Source organism: Rattus norvegicus, chromosome X (genome assembly GCF_036323735.1).
Source record: "Rattus norvegicus strain BN/NHsdMcwi chromosome X, GRCr8, whole genome shotgun sequence".
Taxonomy (NCBI): Eukaryota; Metazoa; Chordata; class Mammalia; order Rodentia; family Muridae; genus Rattus; species Rattus norvegicus.
The window spans coordinates 118,760,924-118,772,994 of NC_086039.1; the positions used below are offsets into that span (position 1 = coordinate 118,760,924).

Genomic DNA, 12,071 nt, shown 5'->3' on the forward strand with positions numbered 1-12,071 from the left:
TCAGCAAACTATATATTAGTTATATTAGTTTATTTTGTTACCTACAACAAATTTCTGGATAAAAATAATATAAGTAGAGAGACTTACGTAGTTCTCCAGCTGCATTTCGCCCACCGACTGCATACAGAAATCCTTTGAGGGCACTTAGGTGGAAGAAGGTGCGCTTTTCATTTAAAGATGCAACTTGGATCCACTTGTTGTATCGAGGATCAAATCTAAACACTGTGTCGACGGCCGTTTTTCCTTTTGTGTCATAATTACTCTGCCCACCAACAACATAGAGAAAATTTCCGATGACAGCAATGCCATGCTGGTATCTTGGGGCATCCATGGGGGCTAGAGATTTCCACTCGTGGGTCTTTTCATCATACATGCGCAATTCTTTACTGACGACAAGCTGCTGCCTCAGGACTCCTCCGAGTGTGACCAAATGAGTGGTGTCAGACCGAATGGCAGTCCTGTCTGACTGCATAACTGGCTGCATAAACGGCATCATTTGGTAATTGCTGGCTTCCAGAAGCAAATTGACACAAGTATTGTCAGTTCTCATGAAATCCACCGTTTGCACATAATTAATCAGCTCCTGTGGTGTCATCAGCGGGAATCGTATGTTCTTCATTAGTTTTGCAGCAACGTCCATTCTAGGTTCTTCCAGGCGAAGCCAACGGCAGGTAGCTTTGAAGAGCTCGAGTTCGGTGCAGCGCTTAAGGCTGTTGCTGGAAAGCACAAAGGCAAGGCGCTCAAAGGGAAGCTTCAGGAACTCCCCGGTACTCAGCAATGCAGCAAAATTCTTTAAGACGAAGCTGTTGACATATTTATCCACTTCTGTCAGATGGTAGGTGTTGGCAATCCGTCCAACTTCAACACAGTTATCCAAAGTGACCTAGAAAGCAAATGAGAAAATTCAAACATGGCTCCTTTCTGGACATCTGCATTTTGATCAAAAAACTCTTATTTCAGAGGAAGAATGCTTTCTAAAATCCATCTAGATGCAAATAAAATTCTTATTTAAGTGCATAAAAATCTAAGTAAGATGCAAACAACCTTCGTCTGGTTCAGCAAAGAGATGGCTAAAAATACAAACTAAAAGCTCTTAACATAAGACACAATATTTCAATGGACTATGTCCAAAATGATTAAGTTTTTCTTCTTCAAAAATTATTCACTTCCTAAATACTGATGAAATTATTGTAAGATAAAAAAATTTAGAAAAAAGATGTTATTCAATTACAGTCAAGTCATCTTTTTCCTCGTGGTTGTTCAAAATAGCACATATAATTACCAGAACACACCACACACACACACACACACACACACACACACACACACACACACACACACACCTCTCTACTAATTCTTTGACTTCCATTTTCTATAGGTGTCATTTGTTACTATCCTTCATATAGATTCTTTTCAAAGTTAGTGTTCACAAGAAATGACTTAATAGCACAGTTGCTTCTTGTACAAAATTATTTTACATAATTTATCCAGAAATATAAGTTATAGAATGTGTTGAGGGCAGGAAGGATGTATCTATATTAAAACCTATGCAGTAGGAATGAACAGCCTAGTAAGATCACCAGTGGAAGGGGAAGTCCTTGGTCCTGCCAAGACTGAACCCCCAGTGAACATGATTGTTGGGGGGAGGGCGGCAATGGGGGGAGGATGGGGAGGGGAACACCCATAAAGAAGGGGAGGGGGAGGGATTAGGGGGATGTTGGCCGGAAATGGGGAAAGGGAATAACATTTGAAATGTAAATAATAAATACCCAAGTTAATAAAGATGGAAAAAATTTAAAAAAAAAGAAAAAAAGAATTGAAAAGTACATTGAAAAAAAAAAAAAAACCTATGCAGGATGAGTTTGGGAGATCTATTGTTTGTATCTCGGTAGCATAAATTTCCTTAGTTAGTCTGCTAGTACTAACACACGCTAGAATGAGCTAGAATTGAAATGAGCCCAGAATAATGTTCCCAGCACAAACTTAAATATGCCTTAAAGTGGAAAGCAAACAAAGGGGAGAAGTGATTCAAGTGGTCCTTCCTTCCTCAGCAGGATCTCTTTGCGGTGTTCTAATAACTGATGGGTCAACATGAAAAACAGGAAAATAAAATCAGCAAAAAATAATACAGGAAAAAAACATAAAACAAGCCCACCACCCAAATACTTCCATGTGTGTATGCAACACAAAGACAGGAAAAAGGCTCAAATGTGTGTGTTTCTTAACTTTCATCACAGCGCATTAACAATGTGTAACATAAAATTCATCAGCGCATTGTTAGCCTCAGAACCGTAATGCTAAGGCATGTGTTATATGGTTAAGAGAAAAGTGGATAATCCTTCTGTTGAGGTTTCACTTGAAAGATGAAATGAAAGGCTAGAGATGTAGCTCACTGGTAGGCTGTTTGCCTGGCATGGAGAAAGTCATTAGTTCCACACCCAGTACTGAAAACAAAAGCTAGAAGCATTACTCCTTTGCATTAAATAACAAACCAGTTAGATATTAATAACTGTAAAACTGTAAGGTTAGCTGACAAATACTTTTTAGAGATATTTCTCAAAAAGAATTTGTACTTTTTTCTGTTATTTGTTCTATTTCACTTTAATAACTTGTTTCTAATTAATTAAAATCTGTTGGTACTCAAGTTTCAGACATCTACAGAGTTCATATTGATAACTCTCACTCCAACCTCTCTTATCTTCTTGTTATCCCTATCCACTCCTGTTTTCTCTCCACATATCTTTTTGTTGGTCATGGAGTTTAACCAAGGTCTGGGTTTTAACCAGGGTCTTCTGTGTGAGCATGGGTTTTGAGCTATCCATTTGAGCCTGAAGGGCTCAGCAGAGAGTAGAGAACTGATGGCAATGTTTTCCCTAAGAAAACTGATCTGCTTACTATAAAAAGATCATCAAAATGTCTCATTGCTTACTTAATTGGCAGCTGTATATTTAAAACACCTAAAATTTACTAGCAAAAAATAAAGAAAATAAAGTCTGGTTCTCTAGAACTGCATAGATTAACAATGTACCAATATCTTTGATTTTTAATATTTAATGTATTTTAATCCTAGTTTTGAAGCAGCAGAATGATTTGTAAAAAATCCTTCAGTTCCATTAAATAGAGTTATAATCAATATTTGATTACACAGATGGTGCTAGGTGGAAGGCATTATTGTTTAGGGTGAAGAATCTGCTTTCTAAGGCAAGTAAAAAAGTGAAGGTAATTTTTACTTTTGGAAATATTTACTAGTCGGGATTAGCAAGTATTTAGGATAGCACAAAATTCTCAAAGATGATCATTTTTCATTACTGATATAATTACTATCAAAATCAACAAGGGATGGGCACTTAAGATGCTAAAAAGAGACCGCCAGCTGTTACAAATTATTTAGTTACAAATTAAATCTAAATTTATACCATGTGGTGGGTGTGATGGTATATGCCTGTGATCCTAGCATGCGAGAAGCAGAAGTAGGCTGCTCAGAAACTCATGGCCCAGCCTGAGCTACAAACTGAGATCCCTGTCCCCTGAGCAACACCGATGAAATGAAAACATTGAAATAGAAACAGAGTAGCCCAACAATGGAGATTTACAAAACAAGCTACATAAATGGTTAGCAGAGCCTGGCGTCCTGGTGTGCAAGTATAATCCTACTTGTGTATCCAGGGAGTAGGAGTAGGATTGCCATGAGTTTGAGGCCAGCCTGGGGTGGAGGGAGAACTTTTCCCAAAAACTGATGACGATGTTTATAATGGTGATGATGACAACAACGAAACAGGATTAGCATATTTTATTCTCTTCCACCACCCGCCCCTGTCTTCAATAATGTCTAATCAGATAAACATTACTAATTCATCAGGAGAGAAAAAACTACCACTAAGGGGCATTTGGAGAATAATTTCTAGATATCAGTAACCCATATACGTAGATGCAAAGGACTGAAAAAGACTTGGACAGAATAACTAACTACTCAATACAAATAACTCCTACCTTTAAAATGACGCTAGAGAGGTTTTGATAACCTTCTGACCTGTCATCTTCTTTATAAAGGACTATTTTCTATACACTCTGTACAACAGGCACTACACTATGGGCCTACAAACAACGTTAAGACCTATTAAACTCAGTATTACAAATACAGCAATATTTTCTGTTAGGACAGAAAATTACTAGAACCTTATTAGTTATAAATGGAACACAGGGGAAGTGTGTATTGGGAAATTAATTTTCATCAAATATTTGTAGAATATAGGGATAAAAGTTGAATTCTCAGAGAACAATTGACAATATAAACAGATTAAAGCTGATGGCGAACAGGAAATAATTTTAACACAGTTCGGGACTACTTTATTCTTGTTCATTCTGACTTACTTCTCATTCCAAATTCCTAGTAATGTGTCAGATAGTTGATCTCTAGATGTTTGTATCAGGTAGTATTTTAAAAATGGATACAGGCGTTACTATGTAATGTAATTTACACATGATAGATGACCTTTTACTTTCAATGATACTTAAAATAAGAAGTAATCAAGTAGAAATGATTCTATTTTAATCCCAATTTATTGAATTCCATCTGAAAGTCTGGCCAGAATTTCCCAAGTAATTACATATGAGAACAGATTTACAATAGAAGTGAGGCATGATAGTATTACTTCATTTAAAAGGGCTGCATGTACTCTGGCTTCTCTTTAGATCATATAAGCCTTCTATATTTTAAAAAGACTGAACAACAAAACAAAAGAAAATTCCTAACACACATCTAGGCCCTTCTAAATTTCTCTTCAAATTTTTACTTTTATTTCCTTGACATTTATTATTATATTATTTTCTTAATTCAAATCTTCAAGCCATTCTAAAAACAGTTCTTCACACACTATAATTTTGCTACTTTGAGTTCTCACTAACATGTTAGTCCTTGTGGCTGCTGCAGATTCAAATGATTTTTGGCTGCACCCAAACACGTTCCTTAATGTAATTTAACGATTCAATGGCACATTTGATTAGACATCTGTGGTGCTGTTTTGTTAAAGGAATAGTGTGATATACAAAGAGATCCTGGTACAGATTAAACAAATGAATGCCTGCTTTTATATTTTCAAGGAAAAAAGTAGAGGCTTAAAAAAAAAAAATCTGAGGCTGCTGCCGCAGAGAGCTCATAGGCAGCACCCCACGAGCAAACTTGAGCCTCTGGACCACGGGTAAGACCAACTTTTCTGCTGCAAGAGACCTGCCTGGTGAACTCAGGACACACAGAGGCAAAATTCCTCTAGGACCGGGCACTTCCTGTGTTTACCTGGAGTCCCAAACCCGGCCCGCAGCAGCTCTCTGCTCCCAAACCCCATGGGAGAGAGACTTCACTGCCTGGTCAGGCGGGCACTCCTGAGGCTGCAGAGCGGAAGAGACCAGCAACACTGCCCACACCTGCCCACTTCCCTGGCCCAAGAGGAAACTGTATACGGCCTCTGGGTTCCCGTGGGGGAGGGCCCAGGAGCAGCAGGACCCCTGCGCCTGAGACACCACCGGAACCTGAAGGGACAGACCTGATAAACAGTTCTCTGCACCCAAATCCCGTGGGAGGGAGAGCTAAACCTACAGAGAGGCAGACATGCCTGGGAAACTAGAAGAGACTGCACTCTGCACACATCTCTGACGCCAGAGGAAAACACCAAACGCCATCTGGAACCCTGGTGCACGGAGGCTCCCAGAAAGGGTGGCGCAGATCTTCCTGGTTGCTGAAACCGCTGAGAGCTCGTAGGCAGCACCCCACGAGCAGACTTGAGCCTCGAGACCACAGGTAAGAACAACTTTTCTGCTGCAAGTGACCTGCCTGGTGAACACCAGACACAGGCCCACAGGAACAGCTGAAGGCCTGTAGATAGGAAAAACTACACGCCCGAAAGCAGAACACTCTGTCCCCAAAACTGGCTGAAAGAAAACAGGAAAACAGGTCTACAGCACTCCTGAAACACAGGCTTATAGGACAGTCTAGCCACTGTCAGAAATACCAGAACAAATTAACACTAGAGATAATCTGATGGCGAGGCAAGCACAGGAACCCAAGCAACAGAAACCAAGACTACATGGCACCATTGGAGCCCAATTCTCCCACCAAAGCAAACATGGAATATCCAAACAAACCATAAAAGCAAGATCTAGTTTCAAAATCATATTTGATCATGATGCTGGAGGACTTCAAGAAAGACGTGAAGAACTCCCTTAGAGAACAAGTAGAAGCCTACAGAGAGGAATCGCAAAAATCCCTGAAAGAATTCCAGGAAATCATAAATAAACAAGTAGAAGCCCATAGAGAGGAGTCACAAAAATCCCTGAAAGAAATCCAGGAAATCATAAATAAACAAGTAGAAGGCCATAGACAGGAGTCACAAAAATCCCTGAAAGAATTCTAGGAAAACACAATCAAACAGTTGAAGGAATTAAAAATGGAAATAGAAGCAATCAAGAAAGAACACATGGAAACAACCCTGGATATAGAAAACCAAAAGAAGAGACAAGGAGCTGTAGATACGAGCTTCACCAACAGAAAACAAGAGATGGAAGAGAGAATCTCAGGAGCAGAAGATTCCATAGAAATCATTGACTCAACTGTCAAAGATAATGTAAAGCGGAAAAAGCTACTGGTCCAAAACATACAGGAAATCCAGGACTCAATGAGAAGATCAAACCTAAGGATAATAGGTATAAAAGAGAGTGAAGACTCCCAGCTCAAAGGACCAGTAAATATTTCAACAAAATCATAGAAGAAAACTTCCCTAACCTAAAAAAAGAGATACCCATAGACATACAAGAAGCCTACAGAACTCCAAATAGATTGGACCAGAAAAGAAACATCTCCCGTCACATAATAGTCAAAACACCAAACGCACAAAATAAAGAAAGAATATTAAAAGCAGTAAGGGAAAAAGGTCAAGTAACATATAAAGGCAGACCTATCAGAATTACACCAGACTTTTCGCCAGAAACTATGAAAGCCAGTAGATCCTGGACAGATATCATACAGACCTTAAGAGAACACAAATGCCAGCCCAGGTTACTGTATCCTGCAAAACTCTCAATTAACATAGATGGAGAAACCAAGATATTCCATGACAAAACCAAATTTACACAATATCTTTCTACAAATCCAGCACTACAAAGGATAATAAATGGTAAAGCCCAACATAAGGAGGCAAGCTATACCCTAGAAGAAGCAAGAAACTAATCATCTTGGCAACAAAACAAAGAGAAGAAAAGCACACAAACATAACCTCACATCCAAATATGAATATAACAGGAAGCAATAATCACTATTCCTTGATATCTCTCAACGTCAATGGCCTCAACTCCCCAATAAAAAGACATAGATTAACAAACTGGATATGCAACCAGGACCCTGCATTCTGCTGCCTACAGGAAACACACCTCAGAGACAAAGACAGAAACTACCTCAGAGTGAAAGGCTGGAAAACAACTTTCCAAGCAAATGGTAAGAAGAAGCAAGCTGGAGTAGCCATTCTAATATCAAATAAAATCAATTTTCAACTAAAATTCATCAAAAAAGATAAGGAAGACACTTCATATTCATCAAAGGAAAAATCCACCAAGATGAACTCTCAATCCTAAATATCTATGCCCCAAATACAAGGGCACCTACATACGTAAAAGAAACCTTACTAAAGCTCAAAACACACATTGCACCTCACACAATAATAGTAGGAGACTTCAACACCCCACTCTCATCAATGGACAGATCATGGAAACAGAAATTAATCAGAGATGTAGACAGACTAAGAGAAGTCATGAGCCAAATGGACTTATCAGATATTTATAGAACATTCTATCCTAAAGCAAAAGGATATACCTTCTTCTCAGCTCCTCATGGTACTTTCTCCAAAATTGACCATATAAATGGTCATAAAACGGGCCTCAACAGGTACAAAAAGATAGAAATAATCCCATGCGTGCTATCGGACAACCACGGCCTAAAACTGGTCTTCAATAACAATAAGGGAAGAGTGCCCACATATACGTGGAAATTGAACAATGCTCTACTCAATGATAACCTGGTCAAGGAAGAAATAAAGAAAGAAATTAAATACTTTTTAGAATTTAATGAAAATGAAGGTACAACATACCCAAACTTATGGGACACAATGAAAGCTGTGCTAAGAGGAAAAGTCATAGGGCTGAGTGCCTGCAGAAAGAAACAGGAAACAGCATATGTCAGCAGCTTGACAGCACACCTAAAATCTCTAGAACAAAAAGAAGCAAATACACCCAGGAGGAGTAGAAGGCAGGAAATAATGAAACTCAGAGCTGAAATCAACCAAGTAGAAACAAAAAGGACCATAGAAAGAATCAACAGAACCAAAAGTTGGTTCTTTGAGAAAATCAACAAGATAGATAAACCCTTAGCCAGACTAATGAAAGGACACAGAGAGTGCGTCCAAATTAACAAAATCAGAAATGAAAAGGGAGACATAACTACAGATTCAGAGGAAATTCAAAAAATCATCAGATCTTACTATAAAAGCCTATATTCAACAAAACTTGAAAATCTGCAGGAAATGGACAATTTTCTAGACAGATACCAGGTGCCGAAGTTAAATCAGGAACAGATAAACCAGTTAAACAACCCCATAACTCCTAAGGAAATAGAAGCATTTATGGTCTCCTAACCAAAAAGAGCCCAGGTCCAGAATTCTATCAGACCTTCATAGAAGACCTCGTACCAATATTATCCAAACTGTTCCACAAAATTGAAACAGATGGAGCACTCCGAATTCCTTCTATGAAGCCATAATTACACTTATACCCAAACCACACAAAGACCCAACAAAGAAAGAGAACTTCAGACCAATTTCCCTTATGAATATCGATGCAAAAATACTCAATAAAATTCTGGCAAACCGAATCCAAGAGCACATCAAAACAATCATCCACCATGATCAAGTAGGCTTCATCCCAGGCATGCAGGGATGGTTTAATATACAGAAAACCATCAACGTGATCCATTATATAAACAAACTGAAAGAACAAAACCACATGATCATTTCATTAGATGCTGAGAAAGCATTTGACAAAATTCAACACCCCTTCATGATAAAAGTCCTGGAAAGAATAGGAATTCAAGGCCCATACCTAAACATAGTAAAAGCCATATACAGCAAACCAGTTGCTAACATTAAACTAAATGGAGAGAAACTTGAAGCAATCCCACTAAAATCAGGGACTAGACAAGGCTGCCCACTCTCTCCCTACTTATTCAATATAGTTCTTGAAGTTCTAGCCAGAGCAATCAGACAACAAAAGGAGGTCAAGGGGATACAGATCGGAAAAGAAGAAGTCAAAATATCACTATTTGCAGATGATATGATAGTATATTTAAGTGATCCCAAAAGTTCCACCAGAGAACTACTAAAGCTGATAAACAACTTCAGCAAAGTGGCTGGGTATAAAATTAACTCAAAGAAATCAGTAGCCTTCCTCTACACAAAAGAGAAACAAGCTGAGAAAGAAATTAGGGAAACGACACCCTTCATAATAGACCCAAATAATATAAAGTACCTTGGTGTGACTTTAACCAAGCAAGTAAAAGATCTGTACAATAAGAAGTTCAAGACTCGGAAGAAAGAAATTGAAGAAGTCCTCAGAAGATGGAAAGATTTCCCATGCTCATGGACGGACAGGATTAATATAGTAAAAATGGCCATTTTACCAAAAGCGATCTAGAGATTCAATGCAATACCCATCAAAATTCTAATCCAATTCTTCATAGAGTTATACAGAACAATTTGCAAATTAATCTAGAATAACAAAAAACCCAGGATAGCTAAAACTATCCTCAACAATAAAAGGACTTCAGGGGGAATCACTATCGCTGAACTCAAGCAGTATTACAGAGCAATTGTGATTTAAAAAAAACTGTATGGTATTGGTACAGAGACAGGCAGATAGACCAGTGAAATAGAATTGAAGACCCAGAAATGAACCCACACACCTATGGTCACTTGATTTTTGACAAAGGAGCCAAAACCATCCAATGGAAAAAAGATAGCATTTTCAGCAAATGGTGATGGTACAACTGGAGGTCAACATGTAGAAGAATGCAGATTGATCCATGCTTATCACCCTGTACAAAGCTTAAGTCCAAGTGGATCAAGGACCTCCACATCAAACCAGACACACTCAACCTAATAGAAGAAAAACTAGGGAAGCATCTGGAACACATGGGCACTGGAAAAAATTTCCTGAACAAAACACCAATGGCTTATGCTCTAAGATCAAGTATCGACAAATGGGATCTCATAAAACTGCAAAGTTTCTGTAAGGCAAAGGACACTGTGGTTAGGACAAAACGGCAACCAACAGATTGGGAAAAGATCTTTACCAATCCTACAACAGATAGAGACCTTATATCCAAAATATACAAAGAACTCAAGTTAGACCGCAGGGAGACAAATAACCCTATTTAAAAATGGGGTTCAGAGCTAAACAAAGAATTCACAGCTGGGGAATGCCAAATGGCTGAGAAACACCTAAAGAAATGTTCAACATCTTTAGTCATAAGGGAAATGCAAATCAAAACAACCCTGAGATTTCACTTCACACCAGTGAGAATGGCTAAGATCAAAAACTCAGGTGTCAGCAGATGCTGGCGAGGATGCGGAGAAAGAGGAACACTCCTCCATTGTTGGTGGGATTGCAGACTGGTACAACCATTCTGAAAATCAGTCTGGAGGTTCCTTAGAAAATTGAACATTGAACTGCCTGAGGATCCAGCTATACCTCTCTTGGGCATATACCCAAAAGATGCCCCAACATATAAAAAAGACACGAGCTCCACTATGTTCGTCGCAGTCTTATTTATAATAGCCAGAAGCTGGAAAGAACCCAGATGCCCTTCAACAGAGGAATGGATACAGAAAATGTGGTACATCTACATAATGGAATATTACTCAGCTATCAAAAACAATGACTTTATGAAATTCGTAGGCAAATGGTCGGAACTGGAAAATATCATCCTGAGTGAGGTAATCCAATCACAGAAAAACACACATGATATGCACTCATTGATAAGTGGCTATTAGCCCAAATGCTTGAATTACCCTAGATGCCTAGAACAAATGAAACTCAAGACGGATGATCAAAATGTGAATGCTTCACTCCTTCTTTAGAAGGGGAACAAGAATACCCTTGGCAGGGAATAGAGAGGCAAAGATTAAAACAGAGACATAAGGTACACCCATTCAGAGCCTGCCCCACATGTGGCCCATGCATATACAGTCATCCAATTAGACAAGATGGATGAAGCAAAGAAGTGCAGGCCGACAGGAGCTGGATGTAGATCTCTCCCGAGAGACACAGCCAGAATACAGCAAACACAGAGGCATATGCCAGCAGCAAACCATTGAATTGAGAATAGGACTCCCGTTGATGGAATCAGAGAAAGAACTGGAAAAGCTTGAAGGGGCTCGAGACCCAATATGTACAACAATGCCAAGCAACCAGAGCTTCCAGGGACTAAGCCACTACCTAAAGACTATACATGGACTGACCCTGGACTCTGACCCCATAGGTAGCAATGAATATCCTAGTAAGAGCACCAGTGGAAGGGGAAGTCCTGGGTCCTGCTAAGACTGAACCCCAGTGAACTAGACAGTTGGGGGGAGGGGGTAAGGGGGGAGGATGGGGAGGGGAACGCCCATAAAGAAGGCGAGGGAGGAGGGGGATGTTTGCCCGGAAACCGGGAAAGGGAATAACACTCGAAATGTATATAAGAAATACTCAAGTTAATAAAAAAAAATCTGAAAATTTCAACTATCACTCAACCACACAATAGAAATAATACACCTCCTCAGTGAGAAATCCCTTCACACACTTAGAGATAAAGTAATCTCTTTACTAAAGAAAGCTCCTGGTTGACTGTGGCTAATGTCCAAATTGATGCTCAAAAGATTTCACTGGATGATAAACCCCTTAGGCTTATGTATTTTATATCTGCTACTGTCATTCTTAAATGTCTTTTTGGGTTCCAACCCCAGGTTGCACTCGAACAACTAGAGACAAGATAC

At 39.1% G+C, this 12,071-nt stretch overlaps 1 protein-coding gene across 8 annotated transcripts in view; it reads right to left on the minus strand.

Moving 5' to 3' along the window:
• The window catches only part of Klhl13 (kelch-like family member 13), a 164,982-nt gene that overhangs the window by 13,626 nt on the left and 139,285 nt on the right, over positions 1-12,071 (minus strand). For all 8 annotated transcript variants that reach the window (NM_001401133.1, NM_001401131.1, NM_001100854.1 and 5 more), the window contains one exon: positions 88-883. In NM_001401133.1, the coding sequence (NP_001388062.1) occupies positions 88-883 (796 nt within the window). The remainder of the gene's footprint in view (positions 1-87; positions 884-12,071) is intronic.